The 15581-nt window shown below is 42.7% G+C and overlaps 1 protein-coding gene across 1 annotated transcript in view; it reads right to left on the bottom strand.

The window, feature by feature from the left end:
* CPB2 (carboxypeptidase B2) overlaps window positions 1–15581 on the bottom strand; it is a 122257-nt gene that overhangs the window by 2307 nt on the left and 104369 nt on the right. Inside the window, exons 9-10 of the mRNA XM_078657318.1 lie at window positions 14350–14552; window positions 11976–12060 (exon numbers count right to left, since the gene is read on the bottom strand). Of these exons, the coding sequence (XP_078513444.1) occupies window positions 11976–12060; window positions 14350–14552 (288 nt within the window). The remainder of the gene's footprint in view (window positions 1–11975; window positions 12061–14349; window positions 14553–15581) is intronic.

Genomic DNA, 15581 nt, shown 5'->3' on the forward strand with positions numbered 1-15581 from the left:
CGGTTTTCCCGCATCCTCCGGGCCGGCGGAAGCCACCGCCGGCCCGGAGGATGCGGGAAAACCGCCGCGGAGCCTAGAAAGACCCACCGCCATATTAGGATGGCTGGTGGGTCTTGCATTCAGTCCGCAGCTTTTCCGCCGCGGCCGCCTTCCGACCGCGGCGGAAAAGCTTTAACATGGCTGGCGGTGTCTATCAGACACCGCCAGCCATATTAGGATGGTGTAAAATGTATGTTTTTCCGCTGCGGCTTTTCCGCCATGGAAAAGCATACGGACCTTCACTTCGGGGGCCCGTTGCGGGCCCCCTGGGTGAAGGGGGCTGGGGGGGTGCACATGGGGGGTACCTATGGTACCCCCCTGCATTTGCGTGAACAAAGCAGCAGGCACCGCGCGGTGCCTGCCTCTTTGTGCACGCAAATGCGGTGCATGCATTTTTAACATTGCGGCGGGTGCAGCTTGAAGCTGCACCCGCCACAATGTTAAAGATAGAGGATGTGACCGCCACCCTGGCAGTCACATCCTAATCTGCACGGAGGGAACGCCGCAGCCCATGCGGACGTTCCCTCCTACTCTGGGGTCGCGGACGGACTCAAGTCCGTCCGCGATCCTAATCGACCCCTTAGAGTGGGTTTTAGGTCTACCCTCTTCGACTACTGGTGTATTGTGTTCCTACGGCTTCCGTGCTTCGTGCTCAGAGGGTTCAATATTTGTATCTAGTGCCATCCTTTGAAGTGGAGAAAACTTCTAGACAACACCCATATCTGGTTCTGGAAATTTCCTTCCTTCCCCTGCCCAGGCTCCAAGTGTTCAGGGGTCAAAATAGACTGGTGTCAAGTTCTTTTGTGAGTGTGCTGGAGGCAGCCCGTTGAAATGAAAGTGGGGTAGGTAACAGCTCTGCACCTCTCTCCCTGGCAAGATGTCCCCATCCTGCCAACACCTAATCCCCCTTTGTCTCACTGCCTGTGATGAATACACGAAAGTCAACTGACATCTATTCACAGTTCTGAGATCCAGGACAAATGCTGCAGGTACCAAAAGGTTGGTACAATAAAATGCCAACTTTCCAAAAGTACCTTCACCGCCAATTTATTTGAAGAAATATTTTAAACAGAAATAAACGGAGATAAATACGTTTATCCTAGCCTTCGATTTTGGCTAATTAGTTTTAATTATTCAAAATGTTTAAAACAAGAGGGACATGTAGTCTACTCAACAGAGAATCCATTTTAGTGATGTCTTACTAACAATATTGTAGAATCCATTTTAGTGATGTCTTACTAACAATATTGTTAGTAAGACATCACTAAAATGGATTCTCTGTTGAGTAGACTACATGTCCCTCTTGTTTTAAACATGTTGAATAATTAAAACTAATTAGCCAAAATCGAAGGCTAGGATAAACGTATTTATCTCCGTTTATTTCTGTTTAAAATAATTCTTCAAATAAATTGGCGGTGAAGGTACTTTTGGAAAGTTGCCATTTTATTGTACCAACCTTTTGGTACCTGCAGCATTTGTCCTGGATCTCAGAACTGTGAATAGATGTCAGTTGACTTTCGTGTATTCATCACAGGCAGTGAGACAAAGGGGGATCAGGTGTTGGCAGGATGGGGACATCTTGCCAGGGAGAGAGGTGCAGAGCTGTTACCTACCCCACTTTCATTTCAACGGGCTGCCTCCAGCACACTCACAAAAGAACTTGACACCAGTCTATTTTGACCCTTGAACACTTGGAGCCTGGGCAGGGGAAGGAATCCATTTTAGTGATGTCTTACTAACAATATTGTTAGTAAGACATCACTAAAATGGATTCTCTGTTGAGTAGACTACATGTCCCTCTTGTTTTAAACATGTTGAATAATTAAAACTAACTAGCCAAAATCGAAGGCTAGGATAAACGTATTTATCTCCGTTTATTTCTGTTTAAAATAATTCTTCAAATAAATTGGCGGTGAAGGTACACTCTTTTTCCTTTTGTAATAATCGGCCCTACCTTACCTCCTTAATTTTGCTGGGCCAAACCCCTTCTTTGTATAACTTTCCAAAAGTGGCATTTTCAGAATTGTGACGTAAATCCAACTTTATTGTTAAATAGGATTTCAAATTACAGGTAATTTGAAACAAAATATATTTCTACCTGCTAATACTCTAAAGGGAGAGGAGTTGGCCTAACGGCTAAGGCGCTCGACCTCGGACCTGGGGATCTGGGTTCGAGTCTCGGTAACGACGCCAAAAACCTCCTGTGATTCTGGGCAAACTCACTTAATCTCTCCGTGCCTAAAAAATGAAAGCGTGTCCTCATGTAACGTAACTGGAAAATATGTAAAGCGCTCTGATACCTGATTCGGTTCGGGTCTAGTTTGCGTTATATATAACTCTGCAAAAAAAAAAAAGGGCAACCCATGTTATCTTATAAGAGATGTAGGCCTCACAGTAGTGAAAAACAAATATGGGAGTGTTTCGCTACCAGGAGGTGTAAAACTTTAAAACATATGCCCTACCTTTTAAATACAATACACCCTGCCCTATTTACTGTTTGGGGCCTACATCAGGGGTGACCTATATGTTTGAAAAAAAAGGATTAGACCTGGCAAAAGGTTTATTTTGCCAGGATGAAATGTCAGTATATAACTGCACACAGGCTGCAAAGGCAGTCTGAGACTTGTTTTAAAGGGCTACGTAATTTAGTGGAGCAATAAGTGCTGGAGCATTTAATTTGAAAGACCTAGGAACATATAGTACCACATTACTAGGGGCTTACAAGTAAATGAATTCTGCCAATCAGGGGTATGATGATTTTACCTTGTTTAAAGGAGAGAGCTGATGCTACTAGGCTACGCCCATAGTATATCTCCCTCTCATTTTGTAACATAATGTTCCTTTAAAAAGTGATGCCAAATGTTCAATCATGACATAGCAATAGAAAGAGTACTTGTAGATTTGCTAAAGGAAAGGCATGGATATTCACTCACATAATAAAATAGCATGATATAAAAAAAAGATAGGAATTCTCATAAAATCAGTAGCGGAAGAGTGAACCATCCTTCTTGGGGTCACTCCCAGGGTACCTTCTTATGGACCTTGGTGCTAAGTCAGCAGTCACCTACTTGGCAAGCTCCCCCGGGTCAGTAAGTTTGGTATACATTAGGTGTTAGAGAAGCACTGTAAAACAACCGCCGAATATGTGCTTTCTCTGCCAATCAAATTGTACAGCCACTTGTAATCACTTACATCACTGCCTTCAATCAACCATCCAGTGCCTTGCAAAAGTGATCCACAAAAATCGCCCAGATCTAATGGAGAAGCTTATGGCTTTTCCTTAAATGTCTGCCTATGTCTCTCTGGGGTGAGACCATACTTCCTGACAAGGGTGTAGTTCATGAGTGGATACCTCATCCTGTCTCTCTTCTCTAGGGCTAACAGTGTACGACTCCCTTCACTGTTAATGTGCCTCCAGAAACTGGTCTACCAATACCACTCATGGCCCCTATGCATCTCCAGGGAAATCTCATAGGCCTCACACCACTTGAAAATACCATCTCCCACAACAAAGGCACCAGGTACATAGGGATTTGGACTCTCCTATCCCCACTGGGGTATCACTGCCACCATTATTGCTGGACTCTGAGGCTTGTATTGCTTTTATGTCCAGCTCTTCAAAACTCACTTCATAAATAATAAAATCTTTTTTTCTTCCAAGGCCCTATCAGCCTCAGCCTTTTTCCGTGCCAAGGCTCTCTCTGCCACAGCCTTTCTCTCCCCTGCTGCCCTCTGAGTAGCTGCCGCGTCCTTGGCTGCCTCCATTTGTAGCTTAGCCACCTGGGGCGCTCCTCTCTCCTCTGCGGCCACGACCAGGGGGTTGTCATCCTCCACTTCCATTTCCTCATCCAACTCCTGAGCAAGCCTCAATTGACTTATTCCATAATGGTGGTTCTACAACCATCAAACTTGAACACCATAATGGACCTAATCAATCAATCTGTAAGTGCGGCTTATCACACGTGAGGGTATCCAGGCACTAACCCACATACAAGTGTAAATGGACCCCACAAGTACATATACTTAGTCCACATAAACACACACCAGCATCAACATGGATGTAGCTATCTCAGGGCACCTCCTTACATGAAAAAAGATTCCAGGACTGGAACAGTATGGTATACTGCTGTAGGAAGACAGTCAGGCTGCACACCAAGGCCAATGCCAATCCCCAGCCTGAGGATATGGCCCTGGATTTCCAGAGCAAGACTTAATCAGTTGAAATTGTCTGAGTCTCAGGTCATCAAACCTATCATTTTGAAATATAGATCTTACAGCACATCGTGTCAGTGATGACCGGTGAAAAAGAAATAGAAGTTACACAGGAAACCAAAGTCATTGTCCTCAGACATGTCATAAATCATTTCTGAACTTAGCTGCATAACACAATTCTCACTTAAAATTTACAAAAAGCACAGACTTATGGTGAGTTAAAACTGTAATGACTAAAGTAAATGAGGTGCTCAACATGCCCTGGTAGCTCCCTTCTACCTCTCTATGCCCAACTCACTAGGCTTGACTGTGCTATCGTCCCCTTACCCTGATCCCAGCACAGCCTTGCATTGGCAGATCCATCCTACCCGCACCATAACAACAATTGACGCATCTGGTTGCTGAACTAGCCTAATTCCACCTCTATCCCAAAGCTTGACAAAATATCAGGACACTCATTATTAATAATTCGCAGGAATTCACCTGGTGTGCTCAGAAATAGGGGAGTATGGGTCATATGGCCAGAGTAGGGTCATCTGAGAAAAAAAACTTAAGAGGAGAGTGAGGTGGATCAGATCCTGACGTTTGCAACAGAGTCAGTTCTTGCCTTTCCAGAGCTTTGCCTGGCTCTCCAAAGAGCCTTTGTACAACCAGACAGTTGATTGCTAGAAGCGGTGAGTATATTCATGGCATGGCATAGGGCCCTTCCTTGATGACTTTGATGTGCCCCATGACACTCGACAGACCTGACTTCCTCCATGAGAATATCCATGATCGAGGTCACCATGTCTGCAACAGGAATGCAAGGAGGTGGCACTCTGGAGTTCGTTGCTCAACAACGATACCTGGCCCTTTTCAAGGGTGGTCATTCTGGGGGAAAGTTCCTAGAGGGGATTCTGTCAAGATGCTGGCAGAGGACATTTTTATTTAAAACAGCTGTAACTTAGGGGCACGGTGGTGACCAGACCCTTAACACCCTCTGAACCTATTGAGTTATTCCCTGTAGTCTCATCTCAGGGGGTAGGAAGGACATGCAACATGAAGAGCAGTATGAGCAGCTGCTTAATCCTAATTGTTTTCCCAGATCGTCTTTTAATTTTCATGCAAACTTACAGTTTTGATGACAAGACATCAGTAAAACAAGATGTCTATTAACAAAATGATGGTTGCCATTCAGGGGACGTTTGAGGAGGCAGCTATAATGCCAGATTGTATGTCATATTATGCCAACATTTTAAGCGTAATTGTTTTCTTCCCTATCAGGTACTGAAAACAGTTTTTGCTTTTCTAAAACAAAAACTTCCCTTTAAATGAAGTTTATGTCAGGTTGCAGGTTAGCACTGTAATCAGAGAGTTTACATTTATATCTCTTTAGGGTTTAAAATAAAAAAAGTTTTACAATTACACTTACCTTGACAAACCTACAAAATATTTCAAAAGAATTGAGCACCTATCCATGCTTTAAAAAAGTGTTCTTTGTGTTGTTCTGTATGTGACAGGATCGTTCATCTGATATCATATAGGGAGTGAGGTGTTGACCTGCATAAAAGGTATATGAGAGCTAAAGTCATTACTGATAGGCAATAATCTTTGCTCTAAGTTCCAATGTGATTTTGAAAGCAGGCCCATATTAATGATGGGTTGCACTGCCCTAGGCAGCACAAGCACAAACTCATGCCTCCATAGCAGCACATTGGTGTAAGATTGTTGAACCACCGATCCACTGGTCACTTTGCAGGTGGCAATGTGGTCTGTATTACAAAGAGGGACAGAGATCTCCCTGTAAGCGGTAGCTTTGAGTGACTTCTCCAACCCGCAGTGGGATACATGGGTTTTCACAGGACGCCTTTCCACCACCTTTGCAAGGGGTGCCTTGTGGTGGGGGGCACACAAACTATTCACAATCTATGTATGGCATACTGTCAGTGCACCTGCTTACGGCTTCTTAGCTTCTGCACCTGCTAAATGAATATGGTGTTGTTGCAGGTACTAGGGACCTAGGACCAACCACCACCTGACAGCAACACCATGCACTGCATTAAGAGTGTGTTGGTTGGACAGCCACAGGGCCGCTGCTTCTGCCAGGATTCAGGATCCTGTGGCGTGGTGGTGATGGTCAAGCATAGTAATATCATTATTTGCCCAACCACTACCCTTTCCATGGCGGTGAGGACGCAATTTAAAGGGTGGCGTTGAGGCAACTAAGAGGGCCCTAGTAGTCCCCACTGCCGCTCCTGGGGTGCATCCTAAATTTTCACCCCCATTTCCTGCACGGTGTGGCATGTATGCCACACCATGTAGGAAGGTGCAGTTGGCAGTCTGACAGCAGCGGTCTGCATGTTGGGCTCTTCTGTGAGCCGAACATACTGCTGCTGTTAGACCATCGCAGGACTGCCCGCGAGACCAAGATTGAAGTCCTAATCTGGTGGGTGGCAGCACCACAGCTTTGGCAGTCCTACAGCGGACGGTGCATTGCACTGTCCGCTGTAGAAACGCCAAAGTTGTAATAAGTCCCAAAGTGTTTCTTCATTTGCATGGGCCCACCTCCCTTCAAATGAGGGATGGTACCCTTGAGATCGCGCTGGCACCACATGTTTACGGCGTGTTCTGAAACACCATAGTACTCCAGGAGTGCAAAAAGCAGGCAGGTGTGCCAATGCTTCATAAATTACCGCCGGCTTGGCAGTCATTTTTATATTTGGCAGACAGTTACTCCATCAGGGTGACGGAAGTATTTACTCCTCGATGGAGTAAAGTCCATCCACCGAAACATAAATCGGGACCTCAGCTCCCTATTTTGCTTCCTCCATTGGCCCCTTCTGTGTGGGTTTTGGACTTTTTGGGCTCTTATGTAGAAAAAACAATTCCCTTAGCTACATTCAAATCAACATCCAATAGTTGAACTAATAACACACAATCTATTCTTCAGTATATTCTCATTAGTTTCTTTATTAAAAAGGTTTTCTAAATTCTAAAGAATCTTTCTTTTTATGCAGGCCATAATTAGAAATTTGCTGATTCTATTACTGTGGTGTAGTGTATTAGAATTGATAGGTTTGTAGACTTATGTGTTTGTATTATTTGTGTGATATGAAATGTTTTTAATTGATGATTTATAGATAACTGTTTTTAACCAAGTGACGATAAACTCAGAAAAAACTTTTTAATAAAGAAACTAATGAGAATATACTGAAGAATAGATTGTGTTGTTATTAGTTCAACTATTGGATGTTGATTTGAATGTAGCCAAGGGAATTGTTTTTTCTACATAGGTTTGTACCTCATTTCCCTTGACGATATTAAGGGGTCCCTCTCTCATTTTGTTTGAGCTTTTTGGGCTCTTAGCCTTCACTGAGGGCTTGGTGTTATACAGTATGTGACTTTTGACTGCCGTCCCTTGTTCTTTGCACTGTTGATAAAATTGCCCCTGGAATCTTGTGCTCTTACTTAGTTTTCTTACCTGATCAGTTGTGCTTCTGGGCTTCTGTGACTTGGTACGCCTTTAACAGACTTCTATCTGTGTTTGTAATGCTGCTTGTCTCATTTCTTGATGGATACCATCACATGTTCCTTTCATGCAGCGGAGTCTATTGTGGTTTGCAGGTTCAGCCTCTAGCAATTTCTCTAATGTGATGGGTTCATTCGACCCTGGTGACCCTATCAACCTGAGTGCATCCTGGAACTGCTACATGGGTGTTTCATGAGGGACTGGGGCAATGAACTGTTTTCTTCTTCCTGCATCATTTGACACAGTGATCTTTGCTGTCTTTCATAGTAGAGCAACGTCTATTTTCTCTATGTCCATCAGTGGTGGATGGACCTTCTGAGCTCCTAGGCCAGAACTGTTATCATTGACTCCTGTTTTCCTCTGTCTTACTTGGGCCTATGTTGGTTTGAATAGCGTGTTTGTGCTGCAATACTCGTGGTTTGCTACTTTTGGACCATTGGGACGTGATGGGGCTGGACCCCAGACTAAGGGGGTGATTTATATGTTGACGGTAAGGATACTCCATTGTAACGCTGATGTAGTATCCTTACCATCAACATACTGGTCTGCCTACCTCATTTAAATGCAGGCAGACCTTAGGTGTAACCATGGCAGAGACTACTCTGTCTCCACTTTGGTTACACCCCACCGATGACCCGACGGAGTAAGGGCAGTCAGAGGTTCACATCTGTATCCATCCAACCAATTTAGATGGGCAAACAAACAGGTCAGTTCTCACTGCCCGTTACTGTCAGTGAAAACTATCTAATGCCCCCTTCATCATGGGTAATAACTCACATGGCAAGGGGGACATTTTTATGTTTTCAAAAAGAAAATCCTGTTTCTGCAAAAAAAACAAAATAAATGTGTTTCACAGATAGCCCTTTCATGTTGAGGGATCCTTGCATCAAACTTAGAAAAGCATTGACAGGAACCGCCATGACAGCAGTTCCTGTCAGTGCTTCAGAAATGTCTGCCGGCTTGGCAGTTGTTTCTAAATTTGACAGGAGGTTACTTCCTCAAGGTGACAGAATAATTTACTCCATCCGCCAAAACATATATCTGGACCTAAGCTCCCTACCTTGCCTCCTTTGTTGGACCCTTCTGTACTGGTTCTTGCTTTTTAGGCTCTCTGCCTCTTTCCTGAGGGCTTGGTGTCGCCAGTCTGTGACTTTACACTGCAGTCCCCTGTTCTTCGGTCGTTCACTTGCATGGTTGCCATGGCCTTCTGCTCCAACTGGTGTACTTTGCAGTTGGGCCACTAATTTCTTTTCATAGGTTCACGGCCATACACACAACCTGGATTCATTCCTGGGTTGGCGATCTTGGTTCAGGTTTCTGTCTGGGGGTATGTGCTGGCCATCAAGCCAGGGGATTGAATGGCTTCCAGTTGGATTCTCAGCACTCATTGTTGCTCTTGCCTGTGGTCCAGCTCTGTTGCGCTTCTGCCTGGGGCAGCAGGTAAATGCTACTGCTTTAGCTGGGGATTTTTGTGTCCTGGATCAAGGGACTAGTGCCTCTGTAGTCATCTCCTTAATGTTATCACTGCGTCTAGTTTGTCCAGCCATTGGGTATTCCAATGTCTCGACCCACTCTCTTCCATATGGAATATATGACGTTACAACACAAACAATTACAATGCATGCTTTTACAACGCAGTTGTTACATTGCAACTACCATTACATCGCATGATTTTACAACGCATGCCATTACAACGCATTTTTTAAAACTACCATTACAATGCATTCCATTACAACGCATACCATTACAATGCATAATACTTTTAGGGTAACAGTAGGGTAAGTGTTGGATAGTGTAGGGGGAAAGTTACTATTGCCACTCAATGAGTCCAACAGTAGTGTAAGTGTTGGATACTGTAGGGGGAAAGTTACTATTGCCACTCAATGAGTCCAACAGTAGTGTAAGTGTTGGATACTGTAGGGGTAAAAATGACTATTCCCATTCCAGTTAGTGAAACAGTGGTAAACGTTTTGGATAGTGTAGGAGTAAAATACTACTCCCATGTACCCCAAAACCCATACCCACCCTAAAACTAAAAAATCTCCATTACTTACCTTATAATACGTTGTAATGGCATGCGTTGTAATGACATGTGTTGTAGTGACATGCGTTGTAATGGCATGTGATGTAAAGGCAGTAGTGTTGTAAGAGTTGCGTTGTAAAGGTAGTGCGTTGTAACGACTGCGTTGTAATGGATGTTTCCCCTTCCATATGTTGCCTTTTATCACTCAACATATTCTGCTGAAAAGAGTCCAACCCTGCCTTCCTGCACGGTGGCTGCCTGCCTGCTTTCTTCTCGTAGTTGCAGGTACCGATCTGAGGTCTGTGTGGTTGGTGCTTGCTATATGACAGGCAGAGCCTTCGGGGACTAAAGCCCATATGTATGTAAAATCATTTTCTATAGAGATAGAATGGGAAAAACACTTTGATACTTCAGGCACTAAGCACATTTTTGATCAGATTTGCTAAATCTTCATCACTGCCTGACTCATCATTTCTGTGAAAAAACAAAATGTACTTTCGGCATTCGCTGAACCAATGGAAACAACTGATGTTGAGGAATGAATATCGCAAAGAGACTATACTTCTTCCTACAGTATGCTGGAAGCTCAAGCAAATACAAAGGCAGTAATTCCACCTCCCATACAATAGCTTTCATTTGAAGATTAGATTTTGGCATAAATGAATGCTACTTTGTGGCATTTCCAAAAGACAGTCCTAAAACCTTAATTGGCTTGCATCATTTGATGCAGTGCATTATGGGAGCCCTCTTACTCAGCTGAGCTTTGAAGTCGCAAAGAAGCAGGTGTCTTTTGCAGTCTGAGGATCTCTTCAGGATAAAAAAAAAAAAAAAGGTGAAAAGAAAAACAGGATTCTTTCCGGTGACAGGAAAGAGTTTTCTTAAATTCTGAATCGAAAAAAAGGTGCGCAAGGTGGCAAGCCAGTGAACCAGGCATGTACCTGTTTTCTGGCGGGCACTGTGACTTTCAAGTTGGACATGTGACCAGGTATGCAATATATCCCGAAAGTAGTGGCCCAAGAGCGGGCGGGTAAGCTTTGTAAGCAATGTGTTAGTCAGTAGCAGCTCATCCGCTAAGGCAAAGAAGCGTCGCCCCGCTCCTTAAAAGGAAAAATACGATGATAATAACATATCATTATTATCATTTTTTTTCCTATTGCAGTCAGTGGCGATTCCTATTGCAGTCAGGTGGGTTGGCATAAGCAGGGGGATGAGTGGTTTTCACTCCCTAAGTGCACATGACTTTTCGTCCGGCTCTCTTGGGCTGGCCAAACAGTCATGCGCATTATGCATCTTTCCCATCAGGCTGCATTACACAGCCTGATAAGAAACATGCAAAGCCTCCCAGTCCCCATCTGAGCGCCGAACCACGGTGCTTAAACCAATCTCAACTTTCCAGTGCAGTGTTGGGATTGGCTCAGGGAGCCTGGGAGCCCAGGTGCTTCCTGCTAGCGGCTGGGACTGGAGACCAGAAGAAGGAAGAGAATGGAGGAGAGTCGTCAGCCGGCTGGCCGGCACAGGTAAGTCTCTCAACCTAAACCCCCCCGCCCCACCACCCCTGTCCGGTAGCAGCAAATACTAGTGTTGGTATAGTTCTCCTCTTGGGAGATTTTTATGAGTCTGATGATTGATTGTTACTCAGAAATAACATAACTTCTCGACTCAAACACAACGCACAGACATATAAAATAAACAATGTTTGGAATAGAACCATTGGGCAATTAGTTCAGGTGACCTAACTTTCTGGTCCATGGATAGAATCATTGTCATGATTTTTGTGGTGTTTATTCGGTTGTCCCCCATCATTTAATTCATATGAAACTCGTGACCGTGCATCCAGTATGGAGATAACAAGAAGGAGAGAGGAGCCACTTGTAAGGAAATTAACTACAACCAGCATAACACAAGGTCACAGTAATATAACAATAAAGGACAGGGAAATATTTCATATCGCTTTGTTTTTTCTGGTTTGGAAAAATAGTAAAAAAAATAAAGAAAGAAATGCTCCCAGCAAATAAGTCTGCTTTTGTACCAATACATTCTGGGGTATTGTGGTGCCCACAACCATCGCTGTAGTATGCTCAGTTTGGGTTTATATTCCTCGGCCTCTTTTCAACTTTCTGTGTTTGCAGGCATATACTCACATTCTTGTGTCTAATTTATTTTTCAGAAATGAGCAATTAAAGTCCTACTTACAAATTGTCTGTGCGCCAGGACCATATACATATTTGTTTCGATAGGATGCCTTGATGGTATCTGCTACTTTATTTGCGATTTGCAGCTAGAAAAACACAGAGAGATAAGCAAATACATTTCAGTCATAACGCTCTTGTCGACATTTCATTGCCTTTCTCAATGCTACATAGATATCCATTCTCCCTTTTCTGCTCAGTCCCTCAATGCATGTGCATCAGTTATTCTGTTGCAGCAAATTTACACCTGTCATTAGTGATATAGGGTTGATCGGTTTTTGTCTGATGCTGAATTGGCCCGGGATTACAAGTATTCCACAATGGAATGGAGAATTACAAGGCATGTCAATGTTACTGCATCCATTTCCCTCGGTAATTTCACAATTCACCACGTTTTACTTCGGTGAAAGTGTCTCTGGAAACATTCTTGGCAGTGATGCATGTGGAATTACCAGGAGCCTATTACCGCGTTGATTGGAATTCCACATTCGCCCAATAATATTTGGATCCCAACCCAGTTGTCTATGTGCCTGCAGTAATCTTAAAGCATGAAAGTATAACTCAAACTGGGAAATTAGATGATGCTGCAGCCAAAACAGAGTAGGGTATGTAGTCCCCTATGGAAGGGCATGTGTTTGGCCAGTGTTCTAGGCACTGAGAGATGCAAACAACAGGCTTGTTCAACACAATTAGTGCCTGTTCATGAGTATCATACGAAGATGATGCCCTTGTGGTGCTTCTATTGATACATGTTTTCAATACAAGGCTGTGCACATTGCTGTTGGGTCAGCATGACATGAATACGTTTTCATTCGGGACCACTTCTCTATTAAAGCATTGATTCCCACTTGTGGTTTATTCTTGCATCGCACTGAAAACGCGTGTCAACAGAAGCAGCGCTAGTGCTTCATCTTTATATGATACTCATGAACAGGCACTAGCTGTGTTGAAAAAGCATGTTGTTTCCTTAATTACAGGCAAGCACTGTTTGCTTGCCTGTATATGTCTATATGTTTTTTGTTGTCAGCTTTTAACACCTGATTTCTGTGCATTATTGTTTTTTGCTCATTGTTTGTTTCAGTTCATTGCTTGCTTGATCTCCTGATCTTTGGTTTTTGAAATTATTCCAGCTGGGGTCTTTCAAATTTTAGTTTGAACTGTAGTAATAAAATTGAATCTGTTTATTGAACTGATTTTTATATCCAAAACGACTGTATTTCAGCAAAATGTCTTGTGATTGGATATGTTTTATTCATTAGTCTAAATTGCTCTAACATGCTGCAGCAATTGTTTATGCACCTGATGTAGTATGCTGCTTACATCTTGTAGCCCGCATGGACCCACTAGCACATAGACATCATACTCTGTTCTGCAAGTGTATGCTCCTCCTATTTTTTGAGAAACTTTGTTAAATGACATGTTGTAATGAGCTTTATTAACTCCTTACTGACATGCCTTGCATTTACTGTACTTTCAGAAACCTTGGCTCCTCTTTAACTTATTTTCTTTTGAAGTGTTAAGTCTGTTACTTCTTACAACTTCATCACAGATAGATCTAGCTCTTCTAAATGTAATCCCTAGTTTATGTGGTAAAAAAAGTCCTAATACAGGATCATTTCTTGCCAAATGCCAATATTTACTAATTATGTACCTAATGGCTCCTTCTTCTGTGCTATAGGCTGTGATGAATCTAAACTACACTTCCTTTTCCTTCTTCTTGGATTTTCCCTTTCCACCCAATACCACTTCCCTCTACATTTTTTAGGTGTTTCAATTGCTTTTCGCATTTTTTTTCTGTGCCCTCCCCTTTCCAGGAAACACGAAGCCATTTCCAATTGTCCTTTTCATATTCTATCTCTTCATTGAAATTTCTTTGCACTCTCAAAGTTTCACCATTCAGTATTCTTACAATCAGGGTACTCAACCAAAACTGCGAAATGACCCCACACCATGGGATAATTCCCATCGGGTCATTGCTTTGTTAATGTTCAAAAATAAAATCGCATTTTGAGATTCCATCCACCAAACTCTAAATAAAGCCCTAAGTGATTTATCCAGAATCACTGCAATTATAGGTGAGTGCTGGAGCAGGCCTAGAAACTAGGTTGCCAGATATGAAGGTCAGCAACTTAGATACAAAATCTTATATTTTTGAGGAGATATAAATGGAGTACTGATCTCACATACAGGATTCAGTACATGATTCCGTCTTGGCCTATTGCCACTGATCATTGAAATTGACCTACCAATACCATTGAGAAGGCCTGACAGAGCTTTCAAGTTTTGGTATTTCATGAGTAGTAAGGCATTTGTCAAGTTAAGTAAATGAGCATTCAATAGGAATTCGAACCAAAATATTTATAACCAAGAAAACATACCAGCTCATCATGGTCTTTGCTTTTTTCTTTTGTGTACGAATATGGAAACAAAACCATCTGAGAATAAGAGTGCATGGTTATGTATCCTTTAATTTCCTCTTTTTTCAAAGTGAGGAATTTAATTACTGCTTCCACTTCTGGTTCAGATGCAGGATACGGTCCACAGTAAGTATCATGGCAGGGATTGCTGGATGCCCCTGTGCCTGAATCAAAACATTACACATTATCATTAATGCATGTGTAGTAAGATGCATATCTATATCAAGTATTGTGTAACTATCAACAGAGCACATACTACCACTAAATGATGTGTATGGAGAATATACTGACTAGGAATTATGTGATCATGAACCATATAAGAGGGTGAGAAATATTTGTAATCGTACGTGCAAAACTACAAATCCTGTTTGCAAAACAGGATTAATAGCAACAGAATGCACAGGAACCTGGTTCAAACAAAATGGCTGCCTAGTAACACCCCTCCATCATTTGTATTTTATGTATATTTTTATATGCTTGACTGTTATTGTCTTTTAGGGATCTAGAAAGAAGCAGTGGTCATTAAAGGTAAGTTGTAAATCGAATGAAGTAGCTTATTCTGGTGTGATCCTTCGGTTCCACTATGCCGCATTCCATTGCCCATTAGACAGGAGCACAACAATCTCCTCAGCAGTTGGCCTCCTGCTTTTATAAACACTGTAACAGCGTCGCATAGAAGCATTCTGCTGCCATTCAGTCAAGTATGCTCTATATAAAAAGCGCATATTTTATTTATTCATTTTTGTAGTCATATATAGCGACTTCCTACACATTGTTTAGGCACCTGGAGATTAAGGGATTTTCCCAGAATGACAAGATGTTAAGCCGAGGCTGAAATGCAAGCCTGATTCCCAGGAGCAATGTAGGCAGCTCGAGGCACATCCGCTCCTTAAATAAATCTATACTACTGGGCATATCAGTCCTGTATGTATTTGTTTTTTACCTAGCACAAACCTAGCTAGGAGGCAAAGGAGTGCTGTACATTACATGGGGGAGGGTTGGTAGACAATCTTGCACATAGGGAGGTTAAGTGATTTGCTCAGAATCACACAAGATTGAGCCAAGCACACCAAGACCAGATTCGAACCTTGGCCCCATGTCCCAAAGTCAGCAGTGGCAATGCAGCGAGCGCAAGGTAAGTGGTTTTATTATTTTTATTTTTTTATTAAATTTAACTCATCCTATCGTATGAC

This window comes from Lissotriton helveticus, chromosome 8 (genome assembly GCF_964261635.1).
Source record: "Lissotriton helveticus chromosome 8, aLisHel1.1, whole genome shotgun sequence".
Lineage (NCBI taxonomy): Eukaryota > Metazoa > Chordata > Amphibia > Caudata > Salamandridae > Lissotriton > Lissotriton helveticus.